Raw genomic sequence first — 26771 nt, forward strand, 5'->3', positions numbered from 1 at the left:
TAGGTTGCTGTTAGATAAGTAGTCCTCAAGACGTTGGCCATTTCTATTTCCTCTGTGATTTTGAGTTCGGCTATGCCAGGCTGGGGACCTGCAGTTAACATCAGCCCCTATAATGAGTTTTGCATTTGGCATTTGTAGCTGGATGGTCTGTAGATATCGGGTGGCAGGAAGGATATCTTCCCCCGGTCGACAGTATATCGAGACTAAGTAGAATTTTCCCAGTGGTGAAATTACATGGGCGCACACAGCCCAGCCAGTACACAGATCAGTGATTTTGGTGACAGTCAGTTTGGGATTGCAAACGACGATCGCAGCCCAGGGTGTGTCACCATCAACCTGGACCACTTTAAATCTCAAGGGGTAGCCTTTTACCTCCTTATTATGGGTGTATGGCTCCTGAAGAAGCAGCACATCTAAGTTCTCTTCATCTGCCTTTTTGACCAGTTGTGCAGCAACAGCCTTGGACCTCTGAGCGTTATGTTGTGCTATTTTCACAGTGTGGATATTTACGTTTGGTCTGTTACTCCCCATAATCTATTCTTGACTGTTGAGCACTTCTGGCTTTGAGATAAACTGGGCAGTTGCTGTCACGGAGTGAATGGTTGGCTGGCACCTTTAAGACCTTGCAATTGGCACATGTGGGAGGTTGAGACTTATTGGGGCATGTAGCGTACTCATGCCCCATTTCAGCACAGTGGCCACAGGTGGGCAGATTTTGCCTGCACGTGTACGTGGTGTGGCCAAAACGGCAGCACCTGAAACATTTGGGGACGGCTACATGCTCCCTAAAGCGGTGGCTGCCCCAGTTGATGTAAATTCTTGTTTGCTGGGAGAGGATCTTCCAGGCCTTGGGTGATAGCTCAAAGACCCAGTTATGACCTACTTCGGGAGGAAGACCTGCTTCGTAGGTTCTCCTTTTGCCCTCAGTACAGCAGCTATCCAACATGGCATTGATTCAACAAGATGTCGGAAGTGTTCGGGAGATATGGCCAATCAAGCTGTGTGTAATGCGGTCAGCAGTGCAGGTATGGAGGTAATTGGTGTATCCAGATGCCTAATATGCCTTTCCATAGTGTCCCACAAGTGCTCTATGGGATTGATATTGGGTGATTTTGGAGGCCAATCGATATGCTGGAGGTCAGAACTGTGTTCCTCAAACCATTCCTGCACATCAAGTGCCCAATGGCTCAGTGCATTGTCATCTTGGAAGACACCATCACCATTTGGGAAAGAGTGTATACAGCAAGCAGTTGATGATGGCGGAGACCAGTGATACGTTGTTCCACATGCACCAGGGGTCCAAGTTCCTGCCAGTGAAACATGCCCCACACCATACCTGCACTTTTGATACCATGCATGATGGATCAAGAGCCTCATGTTGTTGACACCAAATTCGTACACGACCATCCACGGTGTGGAGTAAATAATGTGACTCATCCGACCAGCACATCTTCTTCCAGTCTTCTAACATCCAACTTGCATGCTATTTGCACCAGGCAAGTCTTTTACATTGATGAACCTTGGTTAGGAGAGGATGCCGTAGGGGTCGTCTGCTGGTGTAGTCCATACATGCGAGCATGTGACTCATGGTCATGCCAGGTATTGTTCCCGGTTGGCCCATGTTGTATTGGGTAGTCAACTCTTCAACAGTGCTGCGCCTGTACGAGTCATTGGACCCAGTGCTCACCTCTATCAACCTTTCGCTGACCTTTGCAGCTTTGTTGTCTGGTTGTTGTTTGACCATTTTGACTCCAGTCCTGGTACACTTTAACAACAGTGGCTCTCGAGCTCTCACAATCTGTCCTTTATCAAAGTCCGATAAATCCTTCCTTTTATCCATCATGCTCAGAATTTTACTACCTACAGAACTACTGACACCTTATCTATGCTACGTAGGTCGACTAACTGCACACTCTCATACCTTACGTGGTCAGTGGGTCGCATTCAGTTTTCATAGGGATGGTCATAATTCAGTGATCACTCAGTGTATAATACAAGAAGTATGCAATTTGGTGTAATTTTTGCATACCAAATGGTCTGTCTTCCATTTTTGCAAATGGGCAGCTAGTTTTCTTTCTGACTGCTCATTGTGCGTGATGACAAATTGCTGCCTGTCTTCTAACTTCTCAGCTAATGCTGGTTCTGCAGTTGAGAAGAAGAAAACAGTCTTCTTCAAAATCCAGTCCTCTCATAGTTCTCTGGAAAAAAAGTGTGGTTCTTGTGCACATCCGAAATGCAGACTTTTTTTTTTGACACTCATCTCCAGGCATGATCTTGTATGGAGATCTGTGTCAAAATTTTTACTGAGGATAACTGTGATTTCAACATTTCTTGTAATAAGCATATCACAGATATATATAGTTTTTCCTACATCAGAAAATCAAGGTTTTTCTCTCTTTCTCTTCAGCATTACTTCTCACAGCTGTTGTGGTGCCCTCTATAATTCTTAAACTCCTAGACTCAATTGAAGAGAGGGCATCCAGATTAATTAATGATTATGCACTACCAACCTTGCTCCACTCCCTGTCAGATGGACTTCCAATTTTTGCTGCATGCTTTTTTGACTGTATCAATGGGCGTGTTCTTCTGAATTGCCATTTTTAATTCACACTTTTCTTCCAAAAAATTTGGAACACTCACCTCGGCATCCATTCACATTTCAACTCCAAATCCACCAAATTAACTTTGCTTATTTATTGCTTCTGTTTTGTGGAATAGCCTTCCTTATATATATTTTCTGAAAACTAGTGTTGACAGATCTTCTGTCTTTTCAGCCTTTACATCATACTGTAGAGTATTACATGTTGTAGTACCCTCATATGTGAGGTGACCATAAAAAAAAAAAAAAAACATCAAAAAAGGTATTTTGTTATGCAATAAATTTAAATACAAAAAGTGCTAAAAAATTTCAAACATTTGTAATTAATACCATAGAATAGTTGAGAAGATAATTTAATTTCCTTCTTCAAAATCTGTTTGCATATATTCATAAACAGATGTGTTTTATTTTAAAAAAAAATGTCTTAATACTATTGTCTTAGAACTAAACCCTTTTCCTGTAAATTTGACTATTCCTTCTCTCTTCGACATAGTGGGTTTCTAATATCTTCACATTATTGGGATCTATACTTTGATTTTTTTTTTTTTTTTTTTTTAGTTTTAGTATGTTTTTTTTTAACCAAGTTAAGTAGTAGGAGTGTTTATTTAATTTTTTTTTTTCAGTTAGGGATGGAGACACAGTCAAACATTATCGTATACGGCAGTTGGATGAAGGTGGTTTTTTTATTGCTCGCAGAACAACATTCCGTACACTTCAAGAGCTTGTAGAGCACTATAGTCAAGATGCTGATGGTCTGTGTGTTAATTTACGTAAACCCTGCATCCAGGTAATTGTATGGTTCTTTTCACAACATTCCATACTGTTTTGAATAGCCTTTGGTCAAAGCCAATCCTTAGAAATCATGTGCACTTGTGGAATAAACTTAAAAATAAAACGTCCCTGAAGTATTTTGCATTGTTCTTATTATTTACCTAGTAAACTTTATACTCCAGAGTTCACATAACAGGGACAGCCAAGCTTTCATTATCTTATAAACAGTGCTGATTTCTACAGTCGTACCAATCGTATTTCTTGTAGCATGGCACTGTTTTAATTTTCAATACTTAATTTTTAATTTAAAATTGAAAATTAAAACAAACTTTAACAAAAATAAATTTAATTTAATTTATTAGTCTGGTCCTAGAGAACTGAAATTTTGAATACTGATTAGACATTGAATTATTTGGAGAATTGTCTGTTATTGTATCTTACAGAAATTAAGGATATAACTTAAACGGGGGTAAAAAAAATTAAAGGTGGGTATGTAACTGGTGAACTGATGCCAGAGAAATATGTGGAACAGGAAGAAATTTAAAAATGTTCTATTTATAATCTGGTACAACCAGCAGATCAGAGGAGTTTACAACTAATTTTGATTATGAACACATTTATTAACTGTATTTAGCAGTCACATAATTCAGATGTGTGTATGCTACTGCACTTCTGTTTTAGTCACTTGGCAACGTCAAAATGCTTCAAAATAAATAGCACTACTCAAATAAATATTTTGCTGTTTATTTAAAAGAAGCCACTCTGCTGAAAATCAAAGCTTTATGTACAGAAAGAATTTGATAATTTTCTGTTCAAAAGATCACCTGACACTCCTTAATACAAAACTTCCTAAACCAAAGAGCCATTCAAGTCAAATACCAAAATGTTTATTCACATACATTCAGACAAAATAATAAGCTCCAAAGGACTTCCTGAGTGCTACATTGTTTGTGGTAAGAGCATGCATATAATTGAGAGACTGCTTCAAGACAATAAATAAAATAGTAACTTGAATGAAGAACAATGAGTGCAGAATCTCAAAGCAGAAAACAGTCATAATACATCTTTGTAGAAAACTTAATGTATCCTGAAATAAAGTTTGCATACGACCTGTTATGGCTTACGACAGTGTCTTCTGGGACCAACTTTCAGTAAAGTTAAAATTTGATTTATATATTTATCTATAAAACTTAGTGTTGTTTTTTTTAATAATATATTTAAAAAAAAAATTTTACTCTCTTCAAAACTATGAGACAGAATCTGTTATGGTTGTGAAGAGAGGAACAATACTTTAATTGATGCTGACCTATTGTGAGTAATGCCTGTAAAGTGTTTTTCAGAAATTAGCCAGTTTGTCGTGGGATGGTGATTGAACAGTACAAATTTACTTTCTGAGTTGGTCTTATAATATTATTCATCTTGCCTCTCTGTTGTATAATAGGTGGAAAAGCCAACAACAAGTGGATTGTCACACAGCACAAGAGACCAGTGGGAAATTGATCGTAGCTCTCTCAAGTTTGTTAGAAAGCTCGGCCAAGGACAATTTGGAGAGGTATGGGAGGGTTTATGGAACAATACTACTCCTGTGGCTATCAAGACTTTAAAAACTGGTAAGCTTTGAAGATTTGCAAACTCTTGAAATTTGGCGATAGTTTTTTACACACACACAAACACACACAGTTGGCTTTGCATTAGCAACACCCTCTTGTTTAGGACTGGACCGTGATGCTGGTGAAAACTCAAAGTTGGGAATGGCTGATGTAAGATTGTAGTTTGCATATGTGGTGATCAGTTTTAGTGTTTGTGAGGAAGAATGGGTCAGTGCTGAGATCTTTCTGACTTTGGATGTGGAATTACTGAGTGGGCAAGAAGATAGGTGGAATAGGACCCTCATCCTATTCCACCTATCCCTCTTGCACAATATATTTCCCAGACAGTAGTTTGTTATTTACCAGAATTAAGTTAATCTTCAATTATAAAATTTAATTGAATCAAATATATGAACACTTTCAACCACCTTTAGATAGTTTCACAAGTAAGCTGCTTGAGTATTAATATTAGCAAATGATGCAAGGCATCAAGCTTCCACAGTATTGTTGGGAAGAAAAAAACATTGTCCATCTCCTAATAATTAGTCTAATCCTTCCTTAACTTTATTCAAATTACCCACTTCCATAACACCAGATAGAAGTTTGCTTTCAACCAGAGTAATTGATTATTGAAACATTTTCACTCACCTATCCTACAACACCTTTTTCAGTTTAACACATTTGCTACCAAAATGCCAACTTGCATCAAAAAGAACTGCATGTGTTGTGCCCTGATGTAAATGTGCATTCGTTCAATTGCAGTCAATAAATGAGCACATGGTGCCTCCGTAGCCAGGTGGGCAGGAGCAGCAGTGCATAGCACATTCTTCTTGATTAGGCACAAGGAGCATGTGCTATGCACATGCTCCTTGATTAGATATGGAGGATGCGGGAAGGTCAGGGAATGACCACCGCATATCCCCAAGAGCATTATGGCCTTAGTTGCTAATGCTCCTAAAAACCAAATAACAACAACAAATGAGCACTGTAACAGGAAATGCACATGAAATAAACAAGTTATCAATATCAGCACACTGATTGAACCATTGGTTATTTGCATTATGGCAGGGATTTTCTTGACATCAATCGCACTTTCTAGAGTGCTATAAAAGCTGTATACTTAGTTCACAGTTTCATATGTGTTTTTGCTTATGTCAAAGTTATTTTATATGGTTTAGTATTTTCCACAAGAAGAAAGGTCAATTTTTTTGAAGATTAATGAATTTTAATTCTTCAGTTTGTGAAAAACAAAACATCATCCTTAGTGTGTGTCTACTGATGAAATTTGATATAAAGTGTTTTCCTATAAAGTTTTGCTCTAAAGGGTTGTTATAATGGATCCACAGCTTGAGACATCAAGACTGAAAATATAAAAAATATAGTATACATTACTCCAAAGGCACATAGAGAGGACTGTTGCAAATATATATATATATATATATATATGGGCAGCAAACATGTTTAATTCCCCTCTTGTTGTCTGAGAGAATAGCAGTGCCATCAGCATTTAGTTTACTCAAGCACTTCAAAGAGGTCTACTTGCAGGTGCATGGTTTGATACTGCAATTTACAGAAGTCAAGTCTTTTTAGAAACAGTACCTTTTTGTGTCCCCTGGCAATTTTGTGACTCTTCTTTACCCTTGTTCCATATCCTCAACAAATGAGATCGACTTCCATTGTAGAGGTTTCAGACTTGTGCAGTACTCAAGGTGTGGCCTAACTATTGCCTTATTACATTGGATAATCACCTCTTTTTCCCTGCTGCCAAAATTCCTGTATATCATTGAGAGAACACCATGCGCTGTCCTAGAAAACTGTCTGTACTGTTCACAGAACTTCATGTCAGACTATACAATTACTCCTGTCTTATTGTTTCCCCCACTTTGTGATATCACCTAACTGGTATGTTATTCTCAGATTACTGCTACCCAAATGCAGTATACTTTACATTTATCACTGTTTTAACCAATTGAACAAACTGCACAGTTGAATTGTTGAAGATCAATGAATTCACCCCACATGCCATGTGAATGTATGGGATGAAATCAAACTCTAAATGTTGAACTTTCCTATTTTTTTATATGTAGTTTTTATTTTTTTGACAGAAAACTAAGCAAATATATTATGGATATAAATAGGAAGGCTTATCACCAGGTAAAATAAATTAATCACTGCACATCGAAATTTTATTTTTTAAAACAAATTATGCATATAAATTTATACAGAAATGCTAGACTGAGTGTGAAATACTGTTCAGTTTAATAACCAACCTCTCTGGCACATTGCTGTGGTCTACTTTTTTTTCCATTAAAATAATTACAGAGCTACATTTTTAAAGAAATAGCAATAAGTACTTTGAAAACTTCTTGTACTAATGCTTTAATATTCTTTGCTAATTAAGTTATATTTGCCTAGGTACTATGGATCCAAAAGATTTCTTGACAGAAGCCCAGATAATGAAGAAGTTGCGTCACCCAAAATTGGTTCAGTTGTATGCTGTCTGCACACTTGAGGAACCTATATACATCATAACAGAATTAATGAAGCATGGAAGCTTACTGGAATACTTGCAAGGTATTGTTAGTGTTGGTATTGGGGGAACAACATATAATGTTGCTTAGGTGGCATGGTACTAAGTTAATGTAAAACTGGTCAAAAGAGGAACAAAGCGCTTCAGCCTGCATTAGAATATCTTTTATTTCCAGTTGGAAATCATATATGGATGGGAATCAGACGGTTATCAAATAGTTAAAAGAAAATGGGGAAAATCATAACGAGGAAAATTTTTCTGTCATTCATATCGCTTTCTCCTCTCAGAGCCTCATAGACCTTGTATATGTTACCCTGTTATCCCTCAACTTAGTACATGTGTTTGTTTCCCATAAATTGTCAAATTAAAAATTCTTGTTGACTTAGATGAAAAATAAATGATAAGAGATCATGAAAAGGTAAACAGAGGTTCAACATTTATTGTTCTTTAAAAAGTTAATATAAACAAATGTTATTTCTTCAGTTCAGTTAATTTATCTCTTCTAGAAAATAATGCTCAAACATTCTTCAAAACAAAAACATTGTCTTGATTATGTTATCATAATCATAGGAACTTTCTCATAACTGTTGATTTGCATTTTGTTTAAGAGAAAAATTCCAAACCGTTTACCTGTGCCAAGGTATTCATCTTCTTTCAGGCCCATTTTGTGTCTGTCACCTCATATTTTTTTAATGTAAGTGAAGATGAACAAGCCTTTATCTATTCCAGATCTTGAAGGTATTTTCTTGAACTTCAGCATTCGGTTGTGTTTGGTTGTTCTGTAACCAAACTTCAATTGCATGGTCAAATGCTTCTATTAAACTAAATTAGTCAAAAATTTTATCTTATAAAAGTAAAGTGCCATTTACATGATTCTGCAAAAAAATTAACAATAACAAGATTTTCTCCAAATAAGGAGACTCATTTTAATACATTTGAAACCACAAACAAGGCTTTAATTTATTTTGACTAGGCTTCACAAGCCTTTTGCATAACAATATTTTTCTCTCTTTTTTTTTTTTTTCTTCTTCAAACACTTGTCTAATTGTCATCAGCAACACCAGCAGATGCTGTTGGTACAAAATTTTGGAAATGTCATGATCATGTCTTGATTCTTCCAGTTAGAGCCAGCCATTTTATTTCTCAGCTAAACAAAATGTACAGGGTAAAGTTCTGTTATCTAATAATCATCAATTTCATAACAGAAATTGATCAAAAAATATGCATGTTATAGCATATCAATAACAGTGTGCCAGATTTCAGAATACTATACCTGCTATGTCCATACATTTTAATGATATGTTTATGTAATATAATTCAATCTGTGTGATAGGTATTGAAACAAGTAATGTTTAAATACCTATTCCAGAGATTGAATTATCTTATCCTGTGTTTAAAGAGGAGACCTGTATAATTCCCAGTTAATCTGGGAGTTTGAGAACTAGAGTAGCCTGTGCGAATGTAGCTTTTTGCCACTCCCGGAACAGAGAAGTTTTTACTGATTTATTTTCTGTTTTATTAGCTTAAATTGGCATATTAACTTATTTTCTAGAGTAGCTGTATATTCCTATTTATGATACTTAGTTTATAGTAACTTAGATAGAGATTTTGTAGGTATTACTTAGTATCGGTAAGGGCATCAAATCCACGTGTTTACCGTTCGTAAATTGCCGCCATTGTTATGCGATACAAAATATTTCGAACTAGATAGCATAAGCTTAATATAGTATAGTATAGTACATAATATTGTCAATTAATCAGTAAAATCTATTAATCTTGTTGAACTTCATAGTCAATTAAATTGTACTTTTAACTATACATATAATGACTTAAGTTATGTAACATAAATAATTAGTAAAAATAAATAATTAATACTTAACTTGATATGGAAGTTATATAAAGGGATTTCATCGATAACACTCGATACTGAAACATAAATATAGCGTTATAACTGTGTTGGAATACAAGTTTAGGGTTTTAATTTTGTACTGAAATTGAAATTTTATTGAAATTAAATCGAAATCATGACTCAGAGCAGCAAAGCAAAAGGTTCAAGCTAATGGGAGTGCTGTGGCTCAGGGGAGAACTGAGGGGGGCCAGTTGCCCTCTGAATCACAGCTTTTTAAATGCACTACTTGCTTGATGTTTGTGGAGCAGTCGGGTATGGGACACGATACTGCCATGGGGATGTCTTTGTGTGTGCATGATGCAAGGAGTGTAAGGAAATCAGGCGACAACTCAGCGTTGTTATGGGCCTATATGAGAGCTTGAAGGACAGGGTGGATGCCCTCGAAGGATTAAAAGTGAGAGGCCCATCAAGCTCTCAGCTGCCCACACCAATGCCAGAGCTTGTACTTGGTCATCACGCAACACATCGGCAGCCCCCAAGGCAGAATGCGCTGGTCCCAAAGGAACTGGTAGTTGTTGGTGACACTATTGTCAGGGAAACGGGGAAACATCCTTTGTAAAAAAGGATAGGTGGAACAGGACCAGGGTATGTCTGCCAGGGGCAAAGGTTGATGACGTTGTAGAGCGGATATCATCTTTTAAGGGCACAAAAGGTGATATAGTTGTACACGTTGGCACTAGTGATATTAAGAGTAGGAGACCAGAGGAATTATTTAACAAGTACAGGTCACTGTGAATTAGGGTTGAATTTGAAAGTGTCTGCAATTCTGCCCAGACACGATAGGAGGGTGTATATGATGAGAGCCTTGTCGATCAATTCGGCCCTGGAAAGATTGTGCAAGGCTCGAGGGGTAGAATTTTTTTTCAGCCTGGTCTGTACTTGTTAACAGGAGAGACTGCTTTTACAGGTATGGGATACACTTAAATAGAAAGGGTGCAAGAATGTTTGCTGATGCTGTCGAGGCAGTGTTAGGTGGGTCAGAAAACTGCTAGATTGGGGGGGGGATACAAGGACTAATAGATTAACAGTAGCCACTGGCAGAGGTGAAAGTGATTCTTGCACTGCTGCTATTGGAATGAGCAGCAGCCTGGAAAATAAGATGCAGGATATTTCAGAGACTGCTGGGAATCATTGGGGTACAAGTAAACACATGGGTAGCTAAGAAAACGAACAGGTCCATGTATACTTGCGTGTACACCAATGCTAGGAGTTCAGTAAATAAATTTGATGAATTTGAGGTATTGCTCAAAACATCAAAGGCAGATATTGCTGGGATTTCAGAGACGTAGTGTCACACAGATATAAGGAATGCAGAACTGGAATTTGGGGAGTACAGTGTCTACAGACAGGATAGGAAGGGAGGAGGGGTTATGCTATTAGTTAAGAAATACATAAAATCCAAGGAAGTGAAGCCAGTCGACATCGTTGGACAGTGCAGTGTCGAGTCAGTTTGGTGCAACATAAGCATTGGGAGATCAAAATTGAGAGTAGGAGTGTGCTATAGGCCTAATGACTCTGATGAGTATAATAAAAAACTGTACAGGGAAATAGTGGCCCAGTAAATCAGAGAGTCTTATAATGGGAGATTTTAATTTCCCAGATATTGACTGGAATTTGGAGGATGGTCACTCACACACTAGCAAGGCTTTTGTGGATTTATTGGATGATTGATTTCTACATCAGCATGTTTGGGAGGCAACTAGAGGGAGTAATACTCTTGATTTGATTATCAGTAGTGATTCTTCATGCATTAAGAATCTGCAGATAAATGAACCACTAGGTGGCAGTGATCACAGCATGCTGAAGTGGGATTTACTCAAAGAGGTAACTACCATTAGGGGTAAAGGGAAGGGTTATTGCTTTCGTAAAGGTGACTGTGGTGGGCTGAGACAGTATTTAAATTCTATACAGTGGGACCAACTGAAGACGTTACCAACAGCAAATTGAAAATGGGAAGCATTCAAAGAACTTACCTTGGAAGCTACTAGGCTTTACATACCAACTAAGAAATACTGTTCAAGGTTTAGGCCTAAATGGATGTCAGATGAACTAATGAGACATATGTCAGAGAAGAAAAATGCATGGGATGCATACAAATTAACACGTGACACAGAAGCCTATGATAGATACAAGTTGATCTGTAACCAAGTTACAAAGGAGGCAGATTACGAGAAATCTTTGGCAAGGGATGCAAAGAGTTCTTTACTTATGTAAACTCTAGAAGGAAAGGAATGAATGAGATTGGTCCACTTGATATTGATGAGTCAACTGTTGATGATCCTGCTCGGGTAGCTAACAAACTAGATGAATATTTTGCATCAATATTCACACACGGGGAGTTATTCAGCGAGGGGAGTGGCAGAGGTGTATTCAACTCTGTCAGTAAGCTAGAGAACTTGTAATAACTGAGAGTAATGTGGAGGAGAAATTGTTGAAGATAAACACAAGAAAGGCACCTGGGGTGGATGGGATCTATTCAGTTATGTTAAAGGAGGCAAACCCTTAGCCATAATTATGAGAGCTTCCTTGGACTCAGGTGAGGTACCCATGGACTGGAGATATTCAAATGTGACTCCAATTCACAAAGGAGGATCAAAGGCTGACACAAGTAATTATAGACCTGTGAGTTTAACTTCTTTTCCCAGAAAATTAATGGAGGCACTGGTTAAGGAAGCACTGCAGGATCATCTAGACAAGAATTCAGTTATAGCTCGGACACAGCATGGTTTTGTTAAGGGGAAGTCTTGCCTGACCAATTTGATTGGATACTATGATGCAGTCACAAAAGAACTGGATGCAGGGAATAACTTTGATATTATATACTTGGATCTTAAAAAGGCTTTTGATACTGTTGCACATGGAAGACTGCTGCACAAATTGGAGCAGTGTGGCATTGGAGGCAAACTGCTGCTATGGATAAAGGGGTCGTTGAGGGGGAGAAAACAGGGTGGTAATCAATGGACACTGCTCATCATGGACTAATGTTATTAGTGGAGTCCCTCAGGGTTCAGTATTGGGTCCATTATTGTTTTCTGTATTTATAAATGATATTGATGATGGTATATCAAGCTTAATGTCGAAGTTTGCAGACAAAGGTTGGCAGGGTTGTCAAGGACACTACTGACACTATGCTGCTGCAACAGGATCTGGAAAGGTTGAGCAACGGGCTGAGAGGTGGCAAATGAAGTTTAACATTGACAGATGTAAAGTACTACATATGGGAAACAGCAACCCCAGAGCAACGTATCAACTCTGAGCTACTACACTCACAGTGGTAGAGAATGAAAGGGACCTGGCGGTGGTTGTGCAGGCAGATATGAAGTTCTCTGAGTAGTGCAGACGGGCTGCAAGAGTAGCTCATGGTGTCTTGTCAATGATATACAGGAATTTTTCTAGCAGGGATAAGGAGGTGATTATTCCCTTGTATAAGGCAATGGTCAGGCCACACTTAGAGTACTGTATACAGGCCTGGAGGCCTCATTTCAAGAAGGATGTAGAGCTGCTGGAATGAGTACAGCGAAGGGCAACAAGATTAGTGAATGGAACAAAGGTGTGAAGAAAGGCTTAAGTTTTGCAAAAAATTAGTGTCTGCAGACTAGGCACCAGCGAGGTGATCTGATAGAGGTGTATAAAGCCTTGAATGGTTTGAGCATGCTCAATGCTGATGGGATTCTTCCTCTTGCTCAGAATAATCACCTGAGAAGGCATAAATTTAAATTGGGGAAAGACATGTAGGATAGACGTGCGGAAATTTGCCTTTAGCCAGCGGGTGGTTGGTTGGTGGAACAGACTTCCATCCCTTGTCGTGGAAGTTTATAGCCTAAATAAGTTTAAGGCTCAGCTGGACAGGTATTTCGAATGAACAGAGGGGTGAAATGGAAGTGGTTATTTTTTATTTATTTATTTTTTTTTTTTTGATCGATGCTGCATAAGTTTGCTTTCTTGCATCAAATGCCTCTACTAATGCTAATCTCCTTTAAGCTGCCTAGTTACCAAGCTCTAAAGCTCAAATATTTGAAGGCTTTCATGTGGATCACCCTTGTACTGATTTCACCAGGCTTGTCGCAGTCTTCAGGCCATTTCTAGGAACTTTATCCTTTTTTTTTTTTAGGTGCAGTCTGGTTATACAAGAAAATGTTTAATAAAGCATTGATAGGACGCCATAGGCCCACCTTGCTGCATGTCTGCACTGTACAGACGTTTGTTTTTTGTCAGTTTCCAGGACCTGTCTGTACTGCACAGAGAACTTCATATCTGCTTGTTTTAACCCCCAAATTCTATTCTCCAAGTGCAGAAAACTAGAATTTTGATGTATTGGCCACCACTTTTCTGAGACCATCCTTGAGGTCTATTCAAGTTGTGCTGGGGAATACTGCATTGCACTGATCATTAACCACTTCAGATTCTTACCCTGCACCTTATTTGAAGATTTTAGAATCATACCCTTTTATCCTTTCATTGATGTCATTTAAGAAAATTGGAAGTAACACTAGTCCCAGAAATTAGAAGTGAGGTCCCTGTTGGATCTCGCTTCTAACATTAGCCCAATCTGAAGAGTAGCCATTAATCACAACCTATGCTTCCTGTGATCTCAGCATGTTCCAGCTTATATGGTACCTTCTAATTAGGAACTAAATCAAATGCTTTACTAAAATCTAAATAATGTCAAAATTAATTCCTACATCCATTCATGGATGACTGTGTTAAAAAAGCTAAATTATATTTTTCATGATTTAGCTGTTTTGAAAATCATGTTTAATGGGTTGGTTAAATGTGATTTTTCCCTTTACAAAACCATCTTTGTTTCCTTCAAAATTCCACTTCTGTCTGAATGGCCCTGTAATGCACTCTTGATCATTGCCTCTATGATTTTCATTACTACTGAAATCAGACTGACTGGTGTGTAATTAAGCATTTCCCTCATAGAACTGCCTTTATATTAGCAATAAAAAGAATGCTGATGTATTTGCAATACATTGGGACTTCTCAAGTCCGAAGTTATATCTCTTACATCCAGTGGTGCCCTCATAATTAACCTTCATGATTCAGTGTACCCTCTTGCTGCCTCTTCAAAATTACTGGATATATGCCACCAACTCCTGGAGTATCACTTACCTTTATGATTGAATGGTTTTTAATAAACAATCTTCAAATTTCAATACAGGCAGACCCACTGTAATGAATTAAATGATTCTATAATATCATTCATTAAACAAGAATGGACATCTGTTAGTGTTAGAAAAATTTGTTTATTCGTTTCTGAAATATTACATAATAACAAAATGTAGAAAAAAATCCAGATTAAGAACATTTTGATTAATATGAAAATAATTTATAAATAAATATTTGTTGTGAATTTAAAATAATTAGATAGTAGAGTTCAAATTTGTAGTGTCATATGAATTGCCAGAGAATCTAGTAGCAGCAGGAGATGGTCTTTTTAAAGTAGGAGTTCAGGCTAGTTTATCTAGCCCTCCCTTTCCTCTCACATAATGTTTGTTGGTAGCACACTACTTGCTGATCAGTGGCATTGCAAACCTTTATACTCCCCAAAGTTGGAGTCCTACCTATAAACACTTTGACTTGCTTCAAAAGCCTGGATGCTTCATTTAATCCCTTAATGCTCATTGTGGAACTCTCCATAACTGAAGGCTCCTCAGTTGACCCTCTACTTTTGTAGTTCCATAAGCTGAACATTTCTGAATTGTTCACTATGAGAATTGAGCTTTTTTTTTTTTTTTTTTTTTTACATTCTGAAGTTCCAGTTCTATGTTTCAGTTATCTATACATCACCCTTACTCGTTTATGAAAGTTGGACATTTATTCTACACTCCATTCATTTTTCTCTCCTTGATATCAAATCACGCTCACATGGTAATATTTTATCCATGCAAGACATTAATTTTTTCCAAAGGTTGGAGCATTTTCTTCAATTTTCTGCAGTTGCCTTCATAAATGTCCTCTTTAAATTTGAAAATGGTGACAACACCTTGTCCATGGGCTGCAGGATGGAGGCTGTGTTGGGCGATAAAAACTTGCCCTTCCATTGGAATCAAAATTGCTAAGATAGGATGTCCTGGAGCATTATTGAAGTAGCAGTGCCATAAATTTTTGCTTGTTCACCTTGCATTAATACCTTGGCAGCAGGCACAAAGTGTTTGGCGAGCCAATAAATGAAAATTGAAGAGGTTGGCCAATTCTTTTATTTGACTTCTGAATGACTGAAGGACACCTTTTTGTATTGCATTTTAATGCCTGTGGATTCTCAGCTTGGTAGACAAGCAGAGGTTAAGCTTTGAATTCTCTTGCTTGTTTTCTGCATACCCAGCAGGAGTCAATTGTCAATTTTGTATTTGGCCATAGACTTATTTTGAATGATGTAGTTTTTCTTCAAGAGTAGCTATCTTATCAACATTGAAAACTTGTTTTGAAGGGTGACCTCCCTTTCCAATAATCATTTTTGGCTGTTCAGGGAATACTTCATTCACCAAAATACTTGAATTAGCGGACTCCCATTGAACTCTGAAATTGTGGAGCTGATAGTGTTTAACAAAACAGCCAAACCATAAAGTGCTTGCTCTGAATTTCTCCTTTTATGTTGCCCCATCATACCTTTTAACAGTTTTGTAAAAGCCTTCATTGGTGCCAGACTCAGAAGACCTTGCTTCCAAATCTAATTTGGCACAAGATAAACAAAAGCTTTTTCATTTCAGTACCGTTTGAATTAAGATTCTTTATTTACCTGATTTACCCCTTCCCTTTTTTTCAACGTCACAACAATAGCATGTTGTGATGTTGAAAAGTTTGCTGAAATTTTTAATTTGTTGAAATTAATTTGCTCAAGAATTTTATCTTTTCCCCTTAACAATTGTTACAACCTAACTTCAAGCTTATTCAATGAGCTCGCTATTTCCATATTGTGAACCCCATTTTCATACATTTCTATGCCTGTTTCGTGACATCCAAGATTGATTTCCTTCCTTTTACTTTAACTTTTTAAAACAGCATTTTTAAGACCTATTCTTAATATAAGAGAAAATGTGTCAACTAAAATGATTTGTTAAATATAAGAACTGCTTGTATATCATTAATTTGCTTCCCTACTTCATTCAGTTTTTCTTTTTTTTTTTTACACCCAATCTGTAAATATTGATGAAGTTAACTGTTTGATCATCCTCAGCATCACCTGGATTATTAAAGACTTTCCCAACCCTAAGGATCTGATCTGATTTTCTTTTCTTTTTCATATTCATGTGTGTGAGAATAATTTCCCATAATCCACCTTTGCCAGTGTAAATTTTTTTTTGTGGTACTGTTACAGTTAATAGGCTTCAGTACTTTTCATTTCTCTGTTAAATTCCCATGCCATCCCTTTCTGTCCAGTTAAACTGCTGGCTCATTATTTATCCATCTCTGCACCTTCCTTTTGCTGTTTTTTCTGAATGGTGTATATGCTTTCATAAGTTATGACTATTGCCTAAGCAGTATTCGATAATTCTGATGTATTTACTCCATGTGTTTTTTTTCATTGGTTGTTAGAAGCCATATAGCACCTTAAGCTGTGAGTCTCATCTCTCTCTCTCTCTCTCTCTACTAATATGATGAGTTCCCCCCTGCTTTCTCCAGTCAGTTATGGGGAAATTGAAATCACTCATAACACATTAACCAACTCCATCTTTTTTGCAGAGGCTCTAATCATAATCCTCACAATGTTTAGTAGGTTACTTCCTCTATAATTATTCCTTTCACTTCACTCAAGATGCTACACAAAATCTTATACCTACATGAAATTTTGTACCTTTTGAATCTACAAAAGCTTTTTTGTTGCACTCAGGCTGCTCTTTTGATCAGAAACATTACCTCATAATCCCTTTTATTATCCCTATCCTTCCTTAATGTGTTGTACATACCATAGTGAAACTTTTCATCTGTTTCTGTTAGCCTTGTCAAGTTAGCATTAGTTGTACTAACCAGGAATTCAAATTCACTCATTTTATTGACTGTGCTCCTGACATTATTGTAGACACAGTTAAGGCTGAGTGTTCTTGTAATGGTTTACTACCGTGCCATATCCCTCAAGTTATGTAAGCTTGTTTCTTGTTATTTTTAAACAACATTACCCTTTGCACATCTTGCAACTAGTATATAAACACCACATCACAGCATCAGGTTGTATGGTTATTATGGAACAAGAAATACCAAGTTGCCAAAGGAAGTGTTCCTGTTAGGTGTCCTGTTTTACCCACTTACCCAACATAAAATGGTCTGTTGTCTTCTTTTAACTAAGAGGCAATTATTTTAAGAAACAATTTTAAGTGAGCAACATCAGTTCCCATAGAGAACACTTTCAAACATAAACAGGTTCTTTGAAAAGAACTGGACCTTTTAAACTAGATCTAAAAATTAATTTATCGCAGTAATTGTTATATAATGACCAGAAAGGGGTTCCTTGTGTCACAGGTGTGAAATGCTAAGTTTCAAATTGCTATCAATAATGACGTTAAACTCTGTTTCAATAAATTACATGTGGAAACCTTTAGAGATTAACACATCTTTTTTGAAAATTTTCTGGTGTGTACAAAATTCAAATATCGTACTACAGAGGCTAACTTTACTACACAAAGAAAACAATAGTGGACTGCCAGCGTGTCTTTAAGAAAAACCTCTCCAGAACTGATCAGATATGACCAGGACATGCACATACCCTTTATTGACTTCAGTAAGGTGTATGATAGTATTAGAAGAGATGAACTCCGAAATGCGATGTTAAAATTTGGAATCTCCAAGAAACTATTCACCATAACAAAAAAATATGCATGACAGAAAATCGATAAACAAAGTTAAAATAAAAAATGAAATAAGAGACTCCTTTAAAATCACGACAGGATTAAAACAGGCTGACTCACTTTCACCCTTGCTCTTTAATTTGGCTTTGGAAAAAGTGATAGGAAAAGTGGAAAGACAAGGAATGGAGTACACATGAATGGACTACACCAAGGATATGCAGATGAAATTTGCCTGGTCAGTGATGATATATAGAGCCTCATCTCTAATTTAATAGTGTTGGAAAAATAAGATAATCTTATTGGCCTAAAAGCAATAAAACAAAATCTTAAACTTAGTAGAAATTAAGAATAATGAGCACCCAGCATCAACATTGGAAATCAAATCATAAAAAATCTCAAGCTTTGCGAAGCATTGAATGATTGCAACAATATTACAGAAGAAATTAAATCTTCTGACTTCAAAACAAATGTCTAGGAACCTGAAAATAAAGGTTTACAGAATGATAGTATTACCTCTGTAACCTATGGAAGTGAAACATGGCCACTCCCTAAACAATCAGAGAACAGATTAGTCATTCAAAAATAGAATTCTAAGGACAATCTTCGGACCCAAACAAGATGAAATCACTGGAGAATGGAGAAGGCTACGTAACAATGAACTTAAGGAGAAATATAGAAGTGAAAGCATAATTAAAATAAAGGTTAGAAAATTGAGATGGGCTAGCCATGCTATCCATACTGATGACAGAAGATACATCCATCAAATCATCCCAGGAATCCCAACTGGCAAAAGCCCTGAGATGGGAGGATGATATAAAGAAAGATATTAGTGTAATTTTCAGAGGAGAGGTGAACTGGAGAGAGCATTAACAGAGTTGTGGAATTTAGCTGTCAGGGCAGTCAAGGAACCTCGTGACCCAAGCACAGTGGAATAAGTAAGAATACAAAATTTGAACATGCAAATCAGTAGTTTACCATAACTCTTAGTTTTAAAATGAGTTTACAAAAGCCAAACAAGACAGAATAATAATGGTGCCCACTGGATTATGACTAAATATTACGTAAGCATTTAACTTTAATACATGTGAAAAACTTTTTTTATTTAACATTCCCCTCCTTTCCTTTCCTTGTTTTTTTTTACTACAACATTTAGTTCCATCCTTCACTGTTGGGATATTAAGAACGCCATTAACTGGGATATTGCTTTACTGTTCTTTTTCTTGCTTACAAAAATATCATGCAGTATTCTTTACTGGCAAATACTTTTTTGTGCTTGCAAAGTTTATTAAATGAGCATCCAATGCAGAATTAAATTTCATCTTTTATCCCTCATTATTTAGGATTGCTACTTTAAGTTTATTTCAGAATAATAAATCTTCTGACATCTGTGTAATTTCTTGCATGTCGTTAGAATATAATATATCCATACCTTTATTTATAAATGATAGCTGCAGGTATCATTTCATTCTTTTAACACTTGAACTGTTCATTTAATTCTGTTGTTTAGGATGTTGATGTAATCTTTAAAAAAAAAATTCAAATAAAGTTGAAGCTCTTTATAGTGACCCACCCAGGGGATTTAGAAAAAAATGCTCCTTATATCAAAAGAATATCACATCAATTATTTGTGAAATCAGCAAAAGAACAAAAAAGTTTAAACATCATAATCTACTAATACAGTATAGTATAATCTAATTCAGAATATGTAATACGGTATTAAACAAGAAAATGAAGGTTGTGCATTTTGCATTGATTGTATAATAAGATTGTACAGTTTAGTAGGATTAATTTGTAAATTACATACATAGAATAATTACTGTATACAGTAGTACATATATATATGTACTTGCATATATACCCTATCTACCTTTATTTACAAGAAAATTAATGTCTGCTGAAAACTGGAGCCTTTTAACAGCCTCTGTTCTCTGTGGAACACTCTACTATGTGTTTTTTTTTTTTTTTTTTTTTGTAAATGTTTCTGATATTTTTTTCAATTTGGCATTCAAAATGGTGAACAGTTCAGCTTTTTTTTGGGTGCCCATCTTTAGTCATATGTACCTGATAAGCCAGTTTATCCCAGAGGTTCGCTATAGGATTGAGGTTAGGACTTTGGGCTGGCCAGTTCAACTTTTTGATGCACATGTCCTCAAACCCGTCCATCATAATGCAAACAGTGTGACATGGAGAATTGGCCTGCTGATATACCTATGAGTCTTCCCCAGTGTGCTGCTACAATGTAGGTAATGCAGTATTGTTCGGAACATTAGGTAGGCCTTGGCATTCATGGTTTTGTTCAAAACAACCAATAATCCCAGGACAAGCCATGAATAACAGCTGTGGACCATCATGTTGCCTCTGCCATACCCAAGCACAGCTGGTAGAGATTATGTGCAGTGACGTCACTCCAGACCACAGCTTTCCTTTGGTCTATGGTCCAAGAACATCAGACTTTACACTAAGATAGACTGTGTCTGGCATTAGTTGGGGGATTAATGGCTTGTGGACAACTGTACAACTGTGGTTACCCATATCATGCAGCATCTTTTGTGTACTGTACTGGTGTTTACATACATCCTACTGAGGATCTGTGTGTGCTGCAACAACGTTGATCTGCATTCTGAGAGGATGGTTCTTTGCAGGGTTTCCTGTCATTTTCTGTAAGCTTTCCAGGTTTTCCAAATGATTTCATGACTGTTTTAGTATAGTCTGCTTCCATTTGTCACCACTTTGATATAGGATTCTTCAGTACTGTTGTGAAATTGAAATGATGTACAGACCAATTATGTATGTGGCACACTCATTATTCTGCACTGGGAGTCTGTGACAACTCCGTCAATTGCAGCATTTTGCATTCATAATCTCTCTCTCTCTCTCTCTCTCTCTCTCTCTCTCTCTCTCTCTCTCTCTCTCTCTCTGAAGCCTATGAGAATATTTATAGTTGTATGACACATGATGCTTGGGTAGGACATGACCAATTATCAACAGAGGGATGTCTGGTTATTAATGGTAGGGTAGTGTTTATCAAAGGCCTAATTATAGACAAAGGAATTGGTCAGATAAAAATAATCTGTCAAAATGCACTATTTTCAGTGGAAGAACATATTTTAAAAGAGAACTATGAAGGTGCACCATAGTAGTATATTCACTTTTGCTATGAATTGCACTTGAAAAAAAAACTGTGTACAAGTGAACATTCTTCAGTGAAACTTCTTTGCTCAACCATAGTAGGTTCCTCTTCTTCACCACAACAAATTTCAGGTTCCATTACATCTGCATTGTCTGCATCCGCTTTGTGTAGTCTTCAAACCATGCTTTCCTCTAAAACTACACATGTCCTCATTCTTCATCGTTATTGGGATGTTCTTTGCAATTAATAGGGGAAGAAGCATGTGAAGCTTGTTTGTTGCATTATATAAGGCAACAGAACCAGTATGCTTGAAGCAGTTGGCAGTCACGTATTTTGACTCATCCCAAGCTGAAACATAAGTACATTGTCTGCAGTGCATCAGTTTCACACTGTTTTGCTTTAAACTTACAGCATAATTTTTTTTTAATAGTATTCTTCAACATTTTTTCTTAAAGCACTGGATTACACGTTGATCGAGTGGCTGAAGAAATGTCATAATTACGTGGCCAGTATTCAACAGTGATTGTACATGGGCCACTTGGCAATGAGGGATGCAGTTATCCGCAAATAGCAAAATTATGTTTCCCCTGCTTATCTTGCAATCTAAGTCTCTGATCCAAGCCTTTGGGTTTGCTCAATGTGTAGTTGATGGTGTCTTCAAACCTTTAAAGCATCAGGGCTTCTAGACTTTTCCAATGATTAAGAGAGGAAGCTTCTATATCAGACATGCTTGCTGCTAGGAGAATGGTAATCCATTGTTTTATGTTTTTTTTTCACTACACCATTTCTCACCTTTAAATGTAAGCATTTTGGCCATTAGCAGCTAAAAAAATTAATAAATAATAATAATACTGTTCTGACACATAGTTAATCAAGATGTTCTGACACATAGTTAATCAAGTAACTTACGCTATAAGTTAATTTCATTACACCAGTAAGCATAGGGGTGAATGATTTCGCGCAATCAGCTATCAAATTTGCTCATCATTAGTTTCAATAAACTGGCATGATGCAAATATTGTAAAGAAGAAAAAAAAGGTAGAAATTTTTGGGTTATTGTAGAGAATTGGTTTTTCATTCAAGGTATTGTTATTTGGTTTTTAGGAGCATTAGCAACTAAGGCCATATTGCTCCGGGGATATGCGGTGGTCATTCCCTGACCTTTCCGTATTTGGTGGTCACGGGCTCTAACCCTGATCTAATCAAGAAGTGGGTTTTACGCACAACTGCTCCTGCCCACCTGGCTATGGAGGCACCATTCAAGGTATTATAACAAATGTAAAATAACATTAGGTTTATGGAAAATTGGCTACAACCTACTACAGGTTACTGTAACTTTATAGGAGGTTAAAAAGAGAGCAACTATAAAGAGCATCAATTGTATAGAAGAACCAACTAGAAAATAACTCATCAAATGCTGTTAATGTGATGGAAAGTGAACTAATTTGTGTCAATGTCTCTTCTAAATAAATTATTCATGTTAATTATAGTAGAAACTAAATAATATATATCAATACAGCACAAGAATATTTTATAAAAGTTAAAATAAACTAGTTGAAAGCATTCAAAATATACTGGGGAAAAAAAACTCATTATGGTAGCCTTGGTCTTCTTTATGAAACCTTTCCTAATTGAAAAACAATGACTAATAAAGGGATTACTTATACTTGCGATTAGAAAGTGATGAAATGATAAGCTATCATGGAAGGGAAGGGAGAAGAAAGAAAAGGAAATAACTATAAACATTGAGTGGTGAGGAAGGTGTATTGCTCCATACAGCACAACTGCATTAGTTAAGGAGGGAGGAGAAAATGAGCAGTGGTGATTAACAATATTAATTAAAGAGGGTGGAGGGGGATAATCACCAGTGGATCAAAGATAAGATGTATTTCACTATCATTGTTCTCATTTATTTCAAACGTGTTGTCTGTGAGCAGTTTCCAGTCAATGGCAGATTTTAGAGTTGTGTGTATAGTTTATGTATGCATTGTTTGGCAGGAAGGCCCACCCTGCTAATAATTCATGGCAAGTGCTGATTGGGAAGTTATATCTTGGAAATTATTCTTAAAATTGGAAAAATTGGCTTTCTTTCTCCATCTCTAGTTTCTGAATATACTAGGTTCGCATAATTCCTGCTGTTGAAATTGCTCTTTACAAGTATGTTGGTGGTCACATTGTCAAAGTGACTTAGCAACACCATGGAGAGAGATATTTAAAGGGGGGGGGGGGTGACCTGTTTTTCTTCCAACTCTTGTTTTCAAACTTGTTTTTCTTCCAACTCTTGTATTAATGATCTTGGTAAATCACCTCCGAGCATTCCCAGTATGTTCCATTCAATGCCTCCTGTGATCTTTTGGAAAAAGGATGCTAGAAGGATTTTGAACAATATTAATGCTAAGGAAGCTCCGGGTCCTGGTGGTAATTCTCCACTTGTTTTCAAAATATGTGCTCCTGAAATTACTCCTGTTCTGTGTTGCCTTTTTTCACTTTCTTATTTCAAAGGTGTTTTTCCTTCTGCTTGGAAATTTGCTCATATCTAGCCAGTTCCTAAAAAGGTAACAAATCCCTCCCATCCAATTATCATCCCATTGCAAACACCTCTACTCTTTCCAAAGTAATGGAGAAAATAATTAACCTCCAACTCTTACAGTAAACCCTCACTAATCCGTTACAGTTAATCCAGATTGAAATATGAAAAATTCTTTCACAGTTGAGTACTTTGACACACGGGATTTAAGAAGGAAGATGAGTAACTCTGACTATGCAGAGAGAGAGGCGAAATGTACATTACATTGTCTTGCGTGTTGTTCAGCATTGTTGACTCTGAGTTGGACGGATGTCCGATTCAGATGTATATGTATATACATCTGAATCCCATAATCTTATTTAAAATGTTGAGATATATATGTATGTCAACATATTTTATATAATTATGGGTTCTAAAGAATTAAAGTGGAATAAAACAAAAAGTCATTACTTTAACTATCATTAACAAGTTCAAAGTGATAGAACAACTTGAAAATGGTGTTCCTGGAAAAAAAAATTGCTGAAGAATTTAGTATTGGCCAACAGGCTAAGTCAGATATTAAAAAGAATCTATAAAGTAAAGATATTTGTTTTAAAATTTGACTTGGGGAGTGATAAAGGCAGTGTATCAAATTAACTAGACATTAAAAAAGCCGAAAGAAGTGTTGCTGGAAGAAGCTACGAGGGTGGTTCAATAAAGAATTGTCCTCACATACTTCCACATATCGCAGAGGCATATTTTGTGTGTAGCATCATACATATCTTTGTACTAAAGGTGTAAAATTTCACCTTTAGTACAAAGGTAATCCGGTATCCATTCTTGAAGGGGAAATATCCTTAAGAAATCCACAAGGAGATGACTGCTGTATAAGGATGAAGCCCCATCCTATGGCGTTGTGAAGCACTGGCATAGACAGTTTAGGTGTGGTCAGACGGTAGAATCTGAACCCATTCCAGGTCATCCCCATTCAGCCATTGATGACAACATAATCAGAAAAGTGAAGTCGTTAATCATGGAAGATCGCCGGATATCTGTGCGTGAATTGTCCCAGGAGGTGAATATTAGTGTGGGCTCTGTTGAAACAGTCCTTCATGACCAACTCCATTTACATAAATTTAGTGCAAGATGGATTCCCCAATTATTGACTGGTTTCCAGAAGGCTGATCGACAACAGAAATCACAAGAGTTGTTAGCCCTGTGCCAAAAAAATGAAGACTTTTTCTCTTGTCTAATCACTCGGGATGAAAGTTGGATACACCATTTCGACCCTGAAAGTAAAGATCCAAGCGTCAGCAGAAAAGGTCTTGCTGACAGTGTGTTGGGATGAGAAAGGTGCAATAATGGCTGATTACCTGCCAAAAGGTTGAACAATTACAGGTGCCTATTATGCCAACTTACTCACAAAATTACAGGAGAAAATAGAAACATGTAGTCGTGCCATGCTGTCCAAAGGTGTGAGAAAGCTTCAAGACAATACCCCAGTTCACACTTCTGAAATTGCAACAACACAAGTGGCCACTTGTGGATATGAAATACTGTCCCATCCAGCCTACTCACCCGATTTTGCACCATCGGAGGACTTCTTGTTTCTTTCCCTCAAATCATTTCTTTGGGGGACCTACTTCCTGACGACGAGACACTCATATCTGCAACAGAGTCATGGTTCAAAGACCAGCCTCACCACTTCTACAAAAATGGTATCCGTAGCCTCATCCATCGATGGGGAAAATGTGTAAATCCGCACGGTGGCATGTTGAGAAGGACTAAAACCTGTACTAAGAATCAACAGGCTAGCACTTCTGTAGCTAGGTCAGGGCAATTCTTTATTGAACCACCCTCATATGTTTAAGTGATATTCACAGCAACGACCACGTGGCATTGGTGTTCAACGCCAAAGCCACCTGATAAATATAAAAAGACAAAAGACAATACCTTTATCTATCTATCGGTGGATGAATGTAGTCTTTTTATAGTTTTTAAATAAAGGCTTTACAACGATAATTTTTTTATTTATTTATTATCATTACAACTACTATATTAAATTTTCCATTTATGTCCTACGTTTTTTTTTGTCCTTTAGGGCTGTCTTTTGCTTCACTAATCTGGATTATTGCTTAATCCAGGTGACCTATATCCCCAATTAATCTGGATTAGCGAGGGCTTACTGTTTCTATAAACCTTCCATCTGATCAATGATTGCTAGTATGGATTCCGTCAATGTTGATGTTCTGGCTTATGTTACCCGTCTTTGGACAAATTCAATGGAAAAGTTTGATGAGACTCAAACAGTTCTCAAACAATGCTTTTGATTGGGTTCGAGATAAAGGTCTTCTAAATAAGCTTCCATTTTATGGTTTGCCAACTGTTTTTTTTTTATTAGGTATCCAGTTTTCTCTCTGACTGCCCGAGTGATGGTAGATGGCTCTGTCTTCTAACTGCTCCCCTAATGCTGATGTTCCCCAAGGTTCAGTTCTTTCTCCCACTCTTTTCCTTTGACCAGAAATCCTATCCATAGTTTTGCTGATGATAGCACATTGCTTTCCACCTTCCAGTTTGAGAAACCTTGCCCTGCTCAAACAGCTTCAACTTCTTGAATATCCACTACCAATTCCTTAAATTCTGTTAAATGTAATCTCTAGATAATTCTCCAGTGGGGCAATGCTATCTTAGTTGATTTCAATCCTTTTAAAACTCAGTTCTGTCTTATATCTCTATTGGGATTACCCTGACTTCTAATTTTGAACCCCAGGGGCTCACATCTGGTGAGTATGGGCTTGGCACACCCAGGGTCCCAAGCTGGATATCATCATTCTTCTCTTTCTTGGTGATTCCTTTCTACTTCTGTCTGTCTCTTTCTCACTCTGAGGGTAACTCGGGATTTTTTTTTTGTTGGTGCAGCATAAGCCTCAGGCTTCCTTGCACCATATGGC

General features: G+C 37.0%; 1 protein-coding gene across 2 annotated transcripts in view; it reads left to right on the plus strand.

The window, feature by feature from the left end:
* The window catches only part of LOC150081035 (tyrosine-protein kinase Src42A-like), a 120309-nt gene that overhangs the window by 68629 nt on the left and 24909 nt on the right, over positions 1–26771 (plus strand). Inside the window, exons 3-5 of one of the 2 annotated variants that reach the window (XM_090381045.1) lie at positions 3223–3386; positions 4812–4980; positions 7375–7542. In XM_090381045.1, coding sequence (XP_090237171.1) covers positions 3223–3386; positions 4812–4980; positions 7375–7542 — 501 coding nt within the window. The remainder of the gene's footprint in view (positions 1–3222; positions 3387–4811; positions 4981–7374; positions 7543–26771) is intronic. The other variant, XM_090381044.1, reaches the window with a different exon arrangement.

This window comes from Mastigoproctus giganteus, chromosome 9 (assembly GCF_048544385.1).
Source record: "Mastigoproctus giganteus isolate SK-2022 chromosome 9, ASM4854438v1, whole genome shotgun sequence".
Classification (NCBI taxonomy): domain Eukaryota; kingdom Metazoa; phylum Arthropoda; class Arachnida; order Uropygi; family Thelyphonidae; genus Mastigoproctus; species Mastigoproctus giganteus.